Here is an 18,875-nt window from a genome sequence, read left to right on the forward strand (position 1 = left end):
TTGATTTTGTGGGCTTTGGGGGTCCGCCATCTAACAAGGACATGTTCTGGGGGGCCGCAGCATGAAAAAGGTTGAAAATCACTGACTTAGGAGGAGCCATGCACTATCAGATGCCTCATCTTTTGCGTGAGGCTTTAAACTGAGATTCTATCTGCACTCATGGATCTTACCTCATATCTGTCCTCAGTGAAATGAATTAGTCAATTATTGTATTATGTTTGTTGGTTCTTGCCCTGCACAAATTGGTTGATGTTTTTCCCACATATGAACGTTAGTTTTAAGGTGCTTTAGGACATCATGAAATGTGCTATTTAAATGCAAATCTGCCTCGTTCGTACTTCAGTTCATACCAAGTAATTTAAAAGAAGGAAACTGCACGCGACTCCCATGTTACATCAATTCAGATAACAGAAATTCACTGTTACATAGTTCACAAATCACTACCAAAAAATCAGAGATATGGAATAAAAACTCACTCTTACAAAATTTATGTGCAAAAAAAAAGCACAATTTTTTTAACTTGTATTTCTTGATGTGTACGGAGATGGTGCAGCTTCATATTACGGAAAATAATGATTATGGACCATTTTCGAGGAATGCCATCCCCCCCCCCCCCCCCCCCCCCATCAGTAACACAGGAGGCTCACCTGTATCATACTACATGACATTTCTTGTGTTGAAGAGGCAAATAGACCCTCATTTCCAATTGGAGATTCAGATCTTAGTCTTTTTGTTCCCTTAGAACATACGATGGTACAGCACAGGAACAGGCCCTTCGGCCCAGAATGTCTTTGCCAACCATGGTGCCAAATTAAACTATTTCCATCTGCCTGCACATGATCCATATCCCTTTATTTCCTGCATGTTCATGTGCCTGTCTAAATGCCTCTTAAACATCACTATTGTATCCTCTTACACCACCCACCCACCCACCTCCCCTGGGCAGTGTGTTCCAGACAGCTACCATTCTCTGTAACTTGCCTCATAAATCTCCTTTAAACTCCCCCATCTCCCCTTAAAGCCATGCCCTCTAGTATTTGACATTTCCACCCTGGAAAAAGGACTCTGACTGTCTACCTTATCTATGACTTGTCTTCTGTATTAATTCTGGGATAGATAGCAGGATAAATTTTGAATGAATTCTGTGGCAGGGATGTGACCTATTCCAAATAAAATATTGGTGAACAGCATCAGGATGCATCACTCTCCGCCCAGAAACACAGAGTACCAAAGACTCGGATTGGAGCCTTCATCTGGGGGAGAGGTGGGAAATTTACATTCTGCTGCAAAGCTGTTACGTGCATTTTGCTGTATTTGCAGACGGTATTGCTCCTTTTTTCTCATTACCCTTGGCAATAGATAGGGTGAGCCAGTTATTTTACAGCAAGCCATATGTTGCAGTATTATTACTTGTCTCCAGGAAGGTCTTTACTGTAGTGCTTCCATTGCCATATTGCATCCAATAAAAGGTGATGCTTGCATTAAATGGATAAAGGTCAAGTATATGGTAAGTTAAGTAGTTTTGAAGAGTATTTTAGAGTTGTGAAAAGTCTGTGAATGCTTTTTGGCTTGGGTCTCAGCTGCTTCAGGAAATGGAAGCTAAAGTGAGAACAATGGTCTGGCTGTCCTGTGACCTGTACACTTGTCAGAGATGAGGAGACTGGACAGGGTTATTGATGCAAACATTGTTAGGTGATTAAGAACCTGAAGGTGAATGGATGTGAAGACTAGGTCCCATGTAATTATGAACTCTCTTTTGAGTTTGATAAGTTCACATGTGCAATGTGGCAGAGAGTTTACACTTATGGGAAGACAGCTGAATGAGTGGATGAACTAAATGACGTGAATGCAGATCTTGTAAAAGAAGAGCTGCTGGAGAGAGAGGCTGTCTAAAAGGCATAAATTAGGCTATACTACAACAGACAATAATAATTTGCATTCAAGTTGCACCTTTTTAATGAGAACAGCAGCCATGGAGTATAAGAATGAACTGGCTTCAAGCACTGGACATTATTGAGGATACGATTTGAAAAGTAGAAGGAGAAACTGAAGAGTGGGAGCGTACAATAGATATCGTAGCAGCAGATGACTCAAATGTGCAGTTGGGCAGTTATTTTTGTCCTGATATTCAACAGGGTTGCGATTAATCATCATGCATAAGATTGTGGATTTTGAGTTGGTGGCTGAGCTGATGCAGAGCAAAAGACAGAAGCCACTGGTTAGAATCAATGTAAAAATAAATGACTCGGATAGCTTCTAGATGGATTTGTGCATATTGCGAGCAAGTTCAAGGAGATACTCCATAAATTTGGCCTGTCGCTGTTCTCTGGAATAAAAGAGTTAATGAATAGAGCTGAATTAGCATCTAGCCAGTTGGTGCAAGTCAAATCCTGGTGGGTTTATAAATAACTGGAATTATTCAGGGTTAAACTAGATTTCTATGCAAGAAATGGCTGCATACAGCACCATCAGGGAGATCAACTATTAATGTAGGGGAAAGTTTGTTTTACCAGATTCCACGTTTGATAGGTGAAGGTTATAATTATAGATAAACAGAACTTGGAGAGAAACCAGAAGACAGGAGAATAATACAGTAAAGTAAATCCAGGCAAAGTAAACAGAGTCTTAATTGTAGTCTTTACTTTTTCCTTAAATTGTTAAGTGTCTATATGAGAGGATTGCAGAAACAAAACTTAAAGCTTATCCAAAGAGTAGCATGCCATAAATACAAGGACTCAAGTTTGCTCTCTAGTCTGCATTGAGTTCATGATCTCAGCTAAGAAAATGTAAGGTTAAGAGCAGAAAATTTAGAATTCCATGCCCAATGTTTATTCTATTTGAAACTATGTGGAGATAGGTGAAATTAAGACTGACTAAATTGGGAACATTCTACCTCTATGTATAGTGTCCATGTTAAAAAAAAGGCCATTTCAGCAAAGTATAGGTGAATGGCTAGAAACCATGGAACTAAGATACAGGAGAATGATTAAAATCCACTGAACTAAAGCACAAGAGAATGATTGTCATTCATGGAGCTGAGGTACAAGTAAATGATTGCAATACATGGAGTTTAGGTGCAGGAGAATGATTAGAATCCATGGAGATAAGCTACAGGATAATGACCAAAATCCATGGAGCTTAACAACAGAATAATCAGAATCCGAAGAGCTGAGTTGCGTGAGAATGTCCAACATCCAATGAACTGAAGAACGGGAAAATGAGTTATATCTGTGCAGCAGCAGTCCAGGAGAAACACAAGCATCCATGAAATTGAGGAACAGAAAAATGATCAATAGCCATGAAGTTGTACCTTAGGATGGAGTCAAAGTCTGTATAGAGGATTATATTAGCAATATGGAATGAATTCAAAATGGAGAATATAGAATAGAAAAGACAGGGGGGAATGATTGCAGTGATGATTGATTACTTGGAAATTATGAAAGTTTGTTTTCTTTCCATGAGTTAAAATTCTTGACAGGATGTACATGTATTTTTATGAGATAACATGCAGAGATAATGTAATATCATCTAACTTAAACACATTGAAAATCGGTGGTACTTGAAGTGAATCAGGAGAATGTGGTAAAAGTTGCTAACGATCTGATGATAATTCACTTCAGGGTTTGGTTTTTCCAAATAATGTAAAAGTAATGGGTCCTCTGGGGAACAGTCACTAAATCAAGACTTAATTTCATATTGCCTAGGAGAAGTCAGCAACTTGAATATCATTTCATCATGTGACTACCAAGAGCACAAGCACATTAATCAAGTTACTGGACAAATATCCAGGGGCCTAAAACAAAAACAGAAACTGCTGAAAATATACAGCAGGTCAGGCTGCATACGTGGAAAGAGAAACCCAAGTCAGCATTTCAAGTCCGAGACACTTCATAAGAACTGAAAAGAAGACAAGATTAAGCTTGTAAAGCTGCACGGCGGGTGGGGAGGGGTATGTCTCTGATAGGGTGAGCATGGAATAAGACGTAAACAAGGTCATCTGAATGGGAGTAGTTAGAGGGTGAGACCATAGACAAAAGTACTTAGACAAAATAGTATGGAAGTTGCAAAATGCAGAGCAGGAGGCCAAGCCCAGTAGGCCAGGCTGGGCATGTCCTCTACTCCCAGAGGGAAAACAAGTGGGGGAAAACATGCTGAGCTAATATTGCAGATGGAATATTGGGCCTACTGGGCTTGTCCTCCTGCTCTGCATTTCTCAACTACCATATTCTTTTGTCTATGTTCTCGCCATGTCACTGCTCCCATTCACTCATTGACCATATAACCTTGTTTACAGTTTATCTCCACTGTCATCCCGGTTTTACCCTATCAGAGACACCCCTCTCCCCCCACCCTCCCTGCAGGTGTACAAGCTTCTTTTGTCTCCTTTTCAGTTCTGATGAAAAGTCTGTGACCTGAAACTGTTGAATTATTTCTCTTCCCACAGATGTGACCTGACCTATTTAATATTTCCAGCATTTTCTGTTTTTGTTTTTGATTTCCAGCATCTACTTTTTTTTTGTTGATTTTTCACTATCCAGAGGCCTGGACTATTGATCTTGAGGCACAAGTTCAATTGCATCACAGCAACTGAGAATTTAAATCCAGTTAATTAAACATGTTGAGAAATAAAAACTGGTATCAGAAATGATGATTATGAAAATGCCAGTTCTTGTTAAAGCCCTGGTGCATTAGCATCCTTTCGGGGAAAAAAATTATCGTACTTTGCTAATCAGGACCATTTGCAGCTCCAGACCATAGCATTGTGGTTGACTTTTTATTTCACCCTGAATTAACTTAGCAAGGCACTTAGTTCAAGGACCAATTAGGGATGGCAGAGAATGCTGGCCTTGTCAGCAACATCCATATTCCATGAAAAAATTTTGAAAAATTATGGTGAACTAGTTATAGCTTGGTCTGTTGCAAGCAGTTCATGATACACCAATGGTTGTGTAGCTTAATGATTAAACCAAATTGAACATACTTAACATGCTATATGTAATTTAATTTTTACAGTGTACAAATGTTGTATTTATTATTGCACTTTAATATAAAACTTAGCAGTGATATACAGAACATTGCATATCGCTGCCATTTGGCTGATGGAGGGATCCTACAAGCAAAAATAAACCACTGTCTTTTTTGCAGTACTGGAAAAATGTTGGTCAGGTTGAAATCTTTAACATCTACCTCGGTAGACTTCAGTTTAATATTTCCTCCAAAGAAAAATTTATTTGACAATCCAGGAGCCCCTCAGGCTTTGCATGAAGATGTCAAACTAAATTATAAGGGCTGGGATTTTCCAGCGTGAGACCATTGCCTACTTGCTGCATTAACTTGAACTTATCTGCATGTGGCCCAGACTGTCTGGGTAGCAGCAGGGCCTTGATTGACAAAGTGGGGTTATGCAGGGGACCAGAATGGGCCCTGCCCACAAAACCTCTTTGGAAGCCTTTGAAGCCAGCAGAACCCTGCCCCCGACTTTAAAGTCTGTCAAAGTTGTCAAAACTCCAACATTTAGAAACATTTCAGAACTATTTGAAATACTTTTTTTAAATGTTGATCCTAAAAGAATAAAAATGTTACAGGGTCTAGGGTCAGAGTGCAGCCAGGAATTCGGTGGAGCTTAGTCACTAAATTCAGGCCTTCTATGCTCACTCTGGATTCTCAAAACATACATATATTTGCATTGAGAAATGCCAGAAATTCAGTGCGGAATATGCTAAGCACTAAGCTCTCGGCCAAGGCTAGAATCACAAAGACCAGCATTCTGCATACTGACCCAAGGTGAAACAAGGAGGTTGTATGATATCTCTGGTAGCTGTCTGTCCTGTAAGGCAATGATTTGCATCTTCATTGTCAACTGCATGTTGAAGGTTGTCTGATGTGGCACAGGAGCCCCACTCCAGCATGTTGCCCTTTGGTTTCTCTGCATCCTCTTCTCAGCCAACTGAGTTTTTATTTAACCTCACCTAATCCACTGCTGTTCTGAACATTCACCCTCCGGTGGTCCTGACTGGCAGCAAACTTCCATTTGTGTGTTGATACCCACCACGTTCATTTCTCATTTACAGTTGTCCTTGTGGTAGAGATAGGGGCATCCAAGAGGTTGAGACTAGTGGCCAGTTCACCGTTCAGAATGTCTGTAAGAATAGTGTCCTCATTCATGAGATGGCTGTGGCTGATCTACTGCAAATGTTGCTGGCTTAGGAATGAATGTATGTTGGCAGTCTTTGCACACTCCAGGATCTGTAAGTTGGTGACCTTGACCTGCTTCGGATGTCTCTAAGACAGGAAAGGTGGAGAATGTTTGGCCTTCCCTCCAATGTGTATATTGTCTAGATCTCATTGCTGTTGAAAAGTTACTAAGACCATAGGCATTGTAAACTTGAAGTTTGATGTTCTCCATCAGTCACTGTTGGTTCTTGCTCATCTTTACATAACAATTGCAGCTTTTTGCAATATGTATGTTGATTTCAGCATGAAATGACAGATTAGTTATTGTGTAGCTGTCACCAAGCTCAAGAAAACATTATCAATGCTAACCAATGGCAGGGTTCTGGGCCATGATGTACATCCTTCTGATTTTGATAATCAATTTAAATGCTTTACAGGCATTAAAGGAGCTGTTCTTTAGTTATAGACTCCTATTACAGCTTGGTCAGCATAGTTTAATTAACTCCCTAATGACAATCTGGCTGTCTTTTGTGTTGTTCCTTAGGTGGGCAAGGCTGAAAAGCATTCCATTTGTTCTGTTATATTATGTAAATGTACCCTCTGCGGATGTGAAGGCATATGACTGCATCACCAAGAAGAATATGCCAAAGAGTTTTGGTGCCAGAGTGCAACCTTGTTTGACACCATTGCAGTTCTGTTTCTGTTGTCCCAGCACAATTAACCTTATCCCTTGTGTTAATGTGAAAGGAATAGATCCCACTGAGCAGCTTCAGCAGCTTAAGTGAACAGTCCCTACTTTCACAATTGAATGCTCAGGTGAGATCGATAAAAGCCATATATAATGGTATTTCTCTTGTGACTGCTGAGTTGTGAATATCACATGAATCATGGTTCTCCCGATTCTAAGACCTCAGATTTGGGGTAAATACTTTCAACCAAGATCTCTGCTCTAGATGGGCATGGCATGCAAATACTTTTCCTACAATGCCAATTGGAAGTATTCTGGATATTAAAAAATTCAAGGGGGTAGTGCAGGAAAATGCAAGAATATCAGCATAATCTTGATGAATGGTGGAATTGGCTTGAAAGACCAAATAGCCTATTCCTACTACTAATTCTTATGTTCATATGTTACTCTAAGCAGCTCTTAATGCATTCAGAGTTTCCTCGCTCAGGTCTTTGTTGTAGTTAATGAGGGTGGATCACTTGGCTTCAATGACAGGTTCCATTACAGCAATGTTGGCCTCGAACCAGACGGTATTTTCTGTTCTTGTACTGAGAGTGCAGTATTGTAATTGATGTATTGAATTGTATTCCAATTTGCTTCTGCACTCGTGTGGGAGTACTGGAGAGTGTTTGTTCACTGGATTCAAAGAACTGTTGTTCTTATCTGCATAGATAGTATGGCAGACATTGATGCAGGGACAGCCTTTCTACTTTGAGTAGAAAGCAGAATATAGAACCAAATTGGAAAATAATTTGATGCACTATTTACAACACTAGATTCTCAATATATAAGGGAAATAAGAACAGCAACTGTTGTGTTCTGTATCTCACAGTTAGAGCATTGGGTATTTTTCTTTCCTCTGTCTCATTAATCTTTCTCTATTTACACCACCCCTGACAGATCAGCTGCAATAAATAAGCCTTCTGCACCCTTTCTCAGTCGGCATCACCACCATCTATGCTATTCAATTTCTCTGTATCTACAGATCTTTGTTCTCTCCATCTCTCTCCCTTCTCTGCAATATAAAACCTGCTATTCTAATTTTTTCTAGTTCTGAAGAAAGGTTATTAACCGGAAACATAACTCTTTTTCTCTGTCCACAGATGCTGCCTGACCTGCTGAGTATTTCCAGCAGTTTCTGTCTTTATTTCAGATTTTCTGCATCTGCAGCCTTTTGACTTTGGAATTCTAAATTGGTGTTCACTTATTGTGATATATCCTTGAGGATTTTTGATACAGATTACAAGGGACAAATACATATCATTTTCTGTTTAACAGAGGTGCTGATTTATTTCAAGAAATCAAATTAAATCTCTGAAAAGTGGGTAAAGAAATTTCATACATTAATTTCAAGGTTTGCACCCTAAATTTCATACAAAAGCTGCAGGATTTCCTCCAGGAAGGCTATTTTACTCTTTTCCAGAAAGCTGTATTTTAAATGTTGTTCCCAAAAAGAACAATTGTGTAAGAGATGCACTTATTACTTGAGTGTCCCTCGACTAACTCCTTTGTTAGATTAGATAGTGCCACTGAAGTTGACATTGATACAACTATATTTGATACAAAGACTGAAAACCACAATTGTGCACAGCAGATTTCCTTCTTTACTAATAGAAATTGGAACTTTGGGTACAAACTACCACATTGGTTAAACTAATCCTGCATTGTGCTACTTGCTTATATTTGTGTCCATTTTGCTGACATCAGGAGACTTGGATGGCCAATTTCATAATTCACTACTGGCTGCTGAAGCATCTCACAAAATTCACAAAGTGTGCAGGGATTGCTGTCTGCAGTTTTTAGCTGCTGAGATATCCTTTCAGTTGATGGCACAGTGGTAATATCACTGGCAACACTCCATTGCAAGCCTCTCTAGCTGAGCCAGGGCACAATCTGTAGTGATGCCTGTAGCTGCATCACCAGTGTCAACTATCTATACACAATAAAAGATATTGTTTATCTTAAATAAGGATGCATCTCAGAGATACAGGTGTATTCAGAATCAATTGCGGCAGGAAAAAAAATGAATACAAATTTCAAAAAATCATTTTTCAATGGAATTGCATACCCTGGCGCCATCCCTGTTTTACTACATTGTATCTGGGTTTTGAATTCCAAGCACTATGTTGCAGTGTTCCCTGAATGGCCAGTGGAAGGCTTTTCCATTTCACTTTGAGTTTCTACAACTTTCCACGATGACCCATGAAGAAGCACTTGACTCTACGAACTAGTTTGGGACTGTTGCCAGTTTCAGTTGTGTAGCAGTCTGGAATGGCTAGTTGTGGGATGTAGGTGAGCATGCTGCCTGAGAGGCTGTGGTGGGAGGTGATTTGGTGCCCACCTGAGGTGGGGGGGGGAATAATTTGCTTGAACCTTCCTGCCAGACAACTGGTTCATCATCAGTACAATAACCTTAGCAGTCAGGCTGCTCCGCCATTTTTTCAAGTTCCATATCCGGATCTCTGCTGGCTGACACCTGATCATGGCTATCTGATTTGTGCTGTTTTTATGCTTCTCCTCAAATGAGACCAGATCAAGTCATATTGCATTTGGTAGCAACTTGGTGTTAATGCATATTAGATCCGGAGGATGAAGGAACTTTACATTTCTACTGCTTAGGGTGATGTAACATTTCCTTGGTTACCATTTCATTGTGTGCTGTTCTGGGATATGACTTGGAACTATTGAACACTTCCAAACAAGAACCAGTGATGGAACTACAAAATGGGTATGAAGGGCTTGAGTTTTTTTTATATATTTATCTTTTCTCACGTACTGATATTGATACTGGACAAAGAAAAGGCATTTTAATCCTCAAAAGAACAACAATTTTTAATGAATATGTAATGACTTGTAATTTACTATGTCATTAAGAATATAGCATTAACTTGTCTCAAATTAAAAAATGTAACGGATTCACAGTTTGACAAATAATTCATTGAGCAAAGAAAGGGAATTGCTTAATGGAATTTTTGATATATCGAATTAATTATGCAGTTTGCTAACAGTGTGAAAGGATTTGTTTTGAGTAATGTCTATGTATAAATCACAATAGCAATAACAAAATAATTCCTATCCCTGCCTTGCAAGATCCAGAAGGTGACTGTCTGCTGCTTAAAAGAAAGATTTAAATGTTGATACCCAGCTTTCTCTTTAGTATCTTGGTCACATTGCACTACCTGCAGGGACAAGTGCAGCAGATACAGGAGAGGAACTTCACCTTGAATTTTGCATGCCGCAAGTTGGACATATGTCCCTGTCCTTCGTTCATCACTGGGTCAAAATCCTGGAACTCCATACCTAACGTCTCCCTGCTCTCCCCCCCACCCAACACAAAAAGATGGCCTTCTCAAAGGCTACTCAAAATTTTAACCCTGTTCCTTACTCCATTAATGTGGCTTAACTTTCTGCATATCTCCAGAATTTTCTGCTTTCAGATTTCCAGCATCTGTAATTTTCTTTGGCCTGTTTAAAGTAAGACTTTAAAGTAGAAGTAGTAAGTGTGAAGATAAACAAATGAAAAGTAAATTTGACGTCAACAATTATCTTCATGTAAATGGAATAAGGCAGGGTAACAGAAAAATCAGCTATTACAGGCACTTAAAAACCAACTGGAATATTAGGCTAAGAGGGTAAAAGAGATTAGATTCAACTGATCAAATGGTCTTTTTGCATATTTGGCTGTTCTTAAGTAGAGTAGCAAAGTGAGGGCTATGTTACAATCCCTACATTATCTGCCTCTTGGATCTCATCAAGCCCTATAACCTGCTTCAGTGGACTAGAGCTGATGAATACCAGGTCTGCCTCAGTAGCTGCGCCCTGAGCATCATAACTGTTTTGTGGTGTTCTGCCTCGGGGACCATCAATGTTCTGTGCTTCTCTAGCATCAAATTGATTTTTTTTAAAGTTTTCATATCGTAATTATGGCCCATCCATCTTCTTTTGTAATTCAGATCACAGCATCAGTTCAGAATTCTTGTCAATCAGATATATACTTCCTCACATATCTTCACTGCTCTTGACTTCTGTTCTTGGATAAGCCATGGGGAGCAAAACAAATAAGTTAATTTGTAAAACAATTCAAACTAACACAAACTCATATAGAATGGGGAGCTCTCATCATTTGTTTTCAATCTATACCAAGTGAAATGAATTCAGATATGAGTTTATGAGTGCTACACTTGGTCCTCACAGTAGGAGGAAAGCAAACATCAGATGTCATTTCCCTTCCTGATAACAGTTCAGTAACTTGCTAGCAAGGACAGAACTGGGCTTGGTTGTGATATTGCCACAGATGACCTGTTGACATTTGTCATGTACATGAATAATGAGCACTTACATAATCATCATGTGAATTTAGCTTAGATAGCAGACATCTATGCGTGAGATATTTGTGGGCAGCACGGTAGCATAGCGGTTTGCGCGATGCTATTACAGCGCCAGTGATCGGGGGTTCGATTCCCATCGCTGTCTGTAAGGAGTTTGTACGTTCTCCCGTGTCTGCGTGGGTTTCCTCTGGGTGCTCCAGTTTCCTCCCACATTCTAAAAGACGTACGGGTAGGTCAATTTGGGTTTAAAATGGGCAGCGCGGACTCGTTGGGCCGGAAGGGCCTGTTACCATGCTGTAAATAAAATTTAATTTTTTTAAAATTAATTTTTAAAAAAGATTTAATTAATTGTTCATATTGATGTTTAAATTAAATACTGAGAACGTTTTTCATTTTTATGTATATTATCTTTTATGATGCAACATTAAGATAAGACCCTGCTTCCCCATTGGATCAACATAAAAGATTATAATTGAAGGGCAGGAGTTTTCCAGTGTCCCAGCCAACATGTGTTTGCATGTCATCACCATTAACTAGTCTTTTTGGTCAATTGCTGCATGTGGAACATTACTGTGTTCATCTACAAGGGAAAAATGACCGCACCTCAAAAGAATTAATTAGGTGCGATATATTTTGGGAATTCCCCAGGTTGCAATAAACCAACAAGTCCTCTCTTCAGAAGAGAAAATTGGGAGGAAAATTACCCAAATGAGAATGAGTACTATATCCAAAATTGCTTATGATTAGAAAGTCACTGCTGCATTATGTAAACTGGCTGTGATTGGTGGTTCCCTTTGGAATCAGCCACATTTAACCATTCACAAGTAAGTACATCCTGCACTTACACGGCTCTACCCGACAAGTCCAGGACAAGTTGAGGGACAGACTCTGATGCACCTGTTATTCCGCTTCATCGTTGGACTTCACATGGAATCCACTGGCAGAGGCCAATCATTCTTTGATTCTGCAGCATTATGCTCAGGGATCCACCTCTACAATCTCACATCAGCCAGACCAGGAATATGATAGGAATCCCCATTAATTTGAATGGGGATGACTTGCATGGAAACTCAGAAGAAAAATCTGTGTTTAGTTACTTTTATACTTGTTTTACTTAATTTAATGCTTTTAATTGCTTATTAGTTTGAACATGTTTTCAATTAATTTTATTGTTTTTAATATTTAAAGCAATTTTGGTAGTTTTTAAATGCTCTGTGCGTCAGCTCCTGCTTTGTCAGGTACTAGGGGATCCATCCGGGTGCTGGGCGCTGGGATGAATGATGAAATTTTAAAAGACAAAATTACATAAATATGATGGAGTGAGTGGCCTTCTTTTGTGCATAAAATTGTATGAGTCTGTATTCTGTATTGTACATTGGTTTAGCTGGGGGTAATGGAGAAAACTATGAACAAACTTTGGTAAAGGGAAGGATTTTGTTACTTGTAAGTCAAGCTTTGATCAAAGGCAGGATGTCAGTGCAATCAATGATAATATGCTTCTGAACAGCAAGGACGAATGAATATTCTGGGAGGGAAAGGTGATTCCCTGACTCAGAACAAGTGGAACAAATGTGAATAAGATAGACATGCTGGAGGTGAAGTTAGCAAGATTTTTACCCATGGGTATACCAACCATGAAAGTTGGAAGAGAAAATGGTAGGACAATTGGTCTTGCCAATGAAGCAATGACTAGTGCTTCTCAGAACTTTTTGGTTCTGAGGGATAGAATAGTGGAGAATGGTAGAGACGAGGCATTATGTGATTTACTTCAGTCATTAAGAGTTAATGTAGTTCAAAGATAGAAGGGGTCCATATCCTTTTCCTTACTACTTTTGCATTCCCCAAAAACCAATCTCCTCATAACAAACCATTATCTTGATACATGTTTGCATACAAAATCTGTCAAGCATATATTCTTAACTATTCCTCTGATATGAAGAAAGACTTACTGACTAGAAAGATGAGATGAACTGGCCTGATAAGTGATGGAGTGGTTTAAAAAAAAGAAATGTGTCACTTTCCCCAATATCTGGAAATTTTGTTCTATAAAAATACTCTGAAGTTTCATTTTTATGAAATTTTAGTAGATTTAAAAAGAAGTGACAAAGGAAAGAGCATTTCGTGGCGAATATCTCTGGGGAGTTCCTTTCATGTCTTGCACAGCCACATAACTGATGTTTGATGAGGAAATCCACTGTACTCACCTTTGAGAGACCTTACTTCATGCTCCACAGGGCGAGTTTGATGGCAACAGATGATAGTTCACTTAAAGTCAGCTCCAGGGAAACAGCCCTATGTACACAAAGGGGAAATAGGCTTGAACTATCCAGGGATCCTGTTTTACTGAAGGTTTCTCCGGGAAAGACCTTTTGAATGTACTGTATAGGATTGGATGTATGTTAATGAAGGAGCTTCTAGCTATGCACGCAGCTGTGGGAATTCTTGCTATATATCTGCTGAGTTGCGGAACCTGAATGAAATGGAAGATGGTTCTTGTATTTCCTTGGGGCCTTATTATTAAGGACATTATATTAATGTGGATCTGAAGTTGTGTCTAGAAGGGAGAGCAGTGTTATTGTCACTTCTAAAATTTAAAGCAAATGTCCTCCTGTGCTTCATGCAGTCTGGAAATAGAACATGAAAATTATTAACACTAAATCAGTTTGTGGAAGAGACTGGTAGGTGTTATATATGCAATTTACCCAGTCTAACCTTCCTCCATGCCGTAAATGTAAGTACTTTATTCCCATGACAGACATGACCTGAATGATGGAAGATCAGAGGCTTACAGAATTATTACAGAAGTTTTATGAATAAGTGTGTTTTATTTTGGTGTCTTTTGTGGCGTGTCTTTTGTGCTATGTCTTTCCCTATGTCTCTACTGACTGCTACTGAGGCTCAATATTGTAGGTACTCGCTGCCAAATGGTGCCCAGTGCACAGATCCAGATTTTACTGGTGAGTTGCTCTGGTAGACAGCTGGCACAGAAACAATAGGCTGAATAGCCTCCTATGTTCTAACTAGTCTGTGATCCTACAATCATGTCCATGGGCTTCTGGAGAGTTTTATATGCAAATGTCCTAAAACCTCCGGTCACATGGATAATACATTGCTCAGGCTTTCAGTGGGTGCTTGGAATCTTGAGTGAGTGAATTTTGTTTCAAATTGCTCCTGCTCCTGCCCAAGCACAGCCTTGGATAATGAAATCACAGAATCAATGCTGTCACACTCTGATCCAATAAACCAGTGTTGACTGATGTGGAAATGTTCTGTTTTAAATATTAAAAAAAACTTACCTTGCATTGTTGGAGATGGAATAATCATAAAAGTGCTACTACCAAGAATACCATATTAAGACCTGATGCTGCACAGCTGTGATCTGCTTAGTCATTCACAAACTTGGCAAATTCGGGAGTAATACTTTATTGCATATATATGTATTTTGTAGTCTCCTTTGGCAGGGCATTGTTACTGAAATTTGACACTGTTTCTGGTGCCAACAGTAGCAGTTCTAGAAATGTACAGCTTTAAAAAGATAAATTTATATCTGTGTTATTTCTTCAAAATGCTGTGCATTTGTCAAACCTCTGTGACATTCAGATCTCTAGCAGCTATCTCTCTCTCTCACAATCTTCTTTAGTTTAAAACAAAAAAAGTAAAGCAGGAATATTGGACATCTGACAAAGGGGCCCATGTGAAATAGAAAAAAAGGAAGGGTGGACAAAGTAATCCCATAAGCCTGCCTTAGTATGATTCTACCTGATCTACCTCAGTTCTTTTTCCCACTTACTACTAACTCCCTTGATACCCTTATTGTGCAAAGATCATTGATCCAGTCTTGAATGTATTCAATTTCTACAGTCCTCTGAGCTAGAGAATTGTTAAGATTCACAATCTTCGATTTGAGAAAATTTCATCTCATCTTTGTACTAAGTAGGTCTATCAGGGAGACAGAAGAGATGCAGGTCTATCAGATGCTGGTCAACCTGCTGAGAACTTCTAATGTTACTTTGTTTAATAATATACTTTACTGCAAGTTTCTCTCAGGTTGCACTGAGTCACTGCTCACATTTCTGTGTAACTTTTTTGCAGGTCTGGTCAAATTATGAGGAGCAGCCAACAGAAGAAGCAGTGCTGCAAGTTGCAGAGGAGAAGGAGCGCACAACCAACTACAAGCCTGTTTTTGTCACTGAGATTACAGATGACCTTCACTTCTATGTCCAAGATGTTGAGACTGGTCAGTACTCTTGGGCAGGGGTGTTTAATCGTGCTTACTCTTGACTAAGCTAAATCTACAATATCCCTGTGAAAATGGTGTCACCAGTTATATAGCAGAAGCACATATGCAACATAACAATATTGTTTTCTTCAATATTGCTAGATATAACTGGAAGTTTGGGATACACTGGAGCTGTTTATATAGCATTCAAATGTGTCCAGTGGGAAAACAACATGTTGCACCGCTTTTGTGCACTGTGATTCTCTCAGTTAAAATCTTCTCATTTACAAGTTTAAACTTGGTATTTAATTTCCATGGTAGAGTTCTTAATTGCAACTTTCATCCTGGCAGAATTTACCAAATAGCTTCATGTAATGCACTGAAAGCAATATGGTTCAATAGTGATGGTGCTTGAGCAATGAATGTTTCACTAAGGCAATCTGTCACTGATTTACACTGGTGTCATATATTGTACAATCTTAGAATATTTAATTACCCTTTTCAGCCAGCATTTTTGTATTAATCTACAGTAATGCATTGTTTCATAAATAAATATATAGAAAGATTTTAGAACTTCTTGAACTGTATGATCAATCAGTCAACTATAAGTGGACAGTTGTAAGACTTTACATTACATCCAGTTCAGAAGACAGTCCAGGTAGGTTTGTTTGTGCAAGTGGGCAATTTTCATAGTGGAAAAGATACTGGAGTAAGAAGATTAGCTCATGTTGAAAAAGATGAGGTTGGGAGCCAGCTTTATTCAGCCTGCAACTGATTCTGGCATGTGAACTGTGATAGTGGAAGCAGCAGGCAGTATTTTATCTGTGAAGTTTAATGTTATCATGACATTTATTGTTGTGGGAGATGGTTTGCTTTCTGAAGAAGGTAATTAAAGTAATGGGGACTGCAGATGGGGAAACTTGGTCAATCAATAGCTAGATATTCTGAATAGCAGCTAATATGAAATTAGTATAGGAGGTAACACAAAGTTAGGATGTTTAGCAAAGAGTTCTTTCAAAGGCATAATAAAGAGTCAAGTGGCACATTATGGAACATTGATGTGAATGCTGCTTGGCCCACTGGTCTTATGTAAGATTCTCAAGTGAAACAAGATTGATGGAGGACCAACCTATATCAGTAACTGTGACTCTATACTGTAGATAGTTTGCAATTCTACCCTAACTCAGTTCACTTTTTTTATTGATGATGGACAGTTTGAGACAGGTGGGGGAGCCATCTGCCCATCATTCCCCCCCTCCACTTCAACTGGTTCCACCAACACCTATCAGCCTCTGTCTCACCCTTCCTTCTTACCTTGATATACTGGCTACCTTCCCTCTGCAATCTCAGTCCTGATGTAGAGTCTCAATTCGAAATGTTGACCATCTCTTTACCTCCACAGATGACACTCAACCTACTGAGTTCTTCCGGCAGTTAATTTTTTTGCTCCAGATTCCAGCATCTGCAGTTGATCGTGTCTCCTTCGCAAATTCTTAACCTGGGGTGGTCAGTGGAGACTTGTGCAACATCAAACAAACGCTGTACTTGATGAAGTGGTTGATTAATCAGTGCAGGGAGAATTTTATTCTGCTTCTAACTTTTTATTAGACCCTATATTTTTACATAGACACTCAACACAGAAATTCTCCTTCATGATAGTTAAGATTTTCTGAATACATGCATTTTACAAATCAGCGGATATTTTAAATTGATTTATGGGAAGTTTACACTGCTGGGAAGGCCAGAATTTATTTCACATCTCTTAATTACTGTTGAGATGTTGAGTATGAGCTATCTTCTGGAACATTGCCAACCTCATGATGCAAGTACTCCCAACAGTTGGGTAGGAGTTCCATTATTTAGGTCGAGCAAAGATGAAAAAGAGAAATACTTCCAAACAGATAGAATGTGACTATGAGGGGAACTTGCAAGTGATGAATTCCTGTAAGCCCAATGACCTTGTCCTTCTTGGTGGTTGTTACGGATTTGGGAGATATTGAGGAAAAAGCCTTGGTTAATTGCTGTTAGAGTATTTTGTAGTTGGTACATACTGCATCCATAGCATACCAGTAGTGGAGCGATTGACTGTTTAAGATAGTGGATGACATGCTAATCAAAGGTTTGCTATGTCCTGGAAGGTGTCAGACTTTTGGTGTTATTGAAACTACATATATCCAGGCAAGTTACACTCAGCTTCTTTCAGACTAATCTTTAGAATCAAAATAATAAAGTGACTGTATAGATATTAGAACAGACTGGAGAACAGAAAAACAGATTCCTCATTACCAAGTCCTTGTTTAATTTTCCAATGACTGATATTTTTCCAGATCCTTTGCTTATTTATTCACCCAACCACTGTAGGAAAAATTGTGTTGTGACAGATACCAATGCAGTCTGTATGAGTTCTTTCTTGAACACTTAATAGAAATTACGCAAACGCCTTTGATATTCCTAAAAATAATTGAATATGGATATTTAATGGGTTAAAATTAGGATTGTTCTTGATAGGGCTTTTTTCTTCCTTTTGCCAATTCCTTCTCCCAAAGGTTAAATATCCTGTCACCACTCACACTTAATTGACTAACCATCCGAGATAGATACCCTTTGCTGACTGTACTGGAGCAATTCCCAGATTCATTCTGAATATCAGAATGTTGTCTACATGTTGTCTTTTGTCTCAGAACCTCCATAGTTGAAAGCCTCTAATTACTATTATGTGGTATCTGAAGAGAAAAGTGTCTTTAGCATATGTACTTAGTTGGAAGTTTGCTACATTAGTTCATTAGAATAAAATGTATTAAGAAGTATAAAGAATTAGATGTTGAACACTGACAAGGCTTCTGAGAAATGCTGATTTCCCTAGTACTGTGGTACTTTTAGCTTAATTGCTCGTCCAACCACAGTTGAAATAATTGTTTTGTGACAGAAAAACCAGTGTGGTGTCTTTGAGTTCCTTACTTAACTCTTTCTTGTCAGAAGCTGCATAACTGCCTTTTCACATTCACTAAAAGTTTCTATCTTCAAGACTAGCACATTTTTAAATGAAGGAGACCATCCCATGCCTTCTGAATATAGTATGGTTTGAAATATAGCACAAAATGTCAAAAAACCTACCCATTTTTAGTGTTTAATCTTACCTTAGTTCTCCAAAATCATGTGTGTCTTGATCCCATTTTAAAGTATAAATTCCATTTCAATAATATCTAAAATAACATATTCTTCAGTTCTTTTGGTTGTATTGAGTTGAGGGGTAAGAAAAACGGTCTTTCTTTAGTCCTTGTAGTCATAAGTACTTAATTTGGGGTCCAGTCATTTGCACCAGCTAAATCGCCAAAAAGTCTGGCATTTTCCCAAGTACAAAATGAGAGAATAGAGTATAAATCAGGGTGTGAAGATGTCTATTTGACAGAACATTGTGGAGAAAAAA

At 38.8% G+C, this 18,875-nt stretch overlaps 1 protein-coding gene across 1 annotated transcript in view; it reads left to right on the forward strand.

Moving 5' to 3' along the window:
* The window catches only part of snd1 (staphylococcal nuclease and tudor domain containing 1), a 746,083-nt gene that overhangs the window by 616,415 nt on the left and 110,793 nt on the right, over positions 1-18,875 (forward strand). Inside the window, exon 18 of the mRNA XM_052034288.1 lies at positions 15,322-15,466. Coding sequence (XP_051890248.1) covers positions 15,322-15,466 — 145 coding nt within the window. The remainder of the gene's footprint in view (positions 1-15,321; positions 15,467-18,875) is intronic.

This window comes from Pristis pectinata, chromosome 19 (genome assembly GCF_009764475.1).
Source record: "Pristis pectinata isolate sPriPec2 chromosome 19, sPriPec2.1.pri, whole genome shotgun sequence".
In the NCBI taxonomy this organism is placed as follows: Eukaryota; Metazoa; Chordata; class Chondrichthyes; order Rhinopristiformes; family Pristidae; genus Pristis; species Pristis pectinata.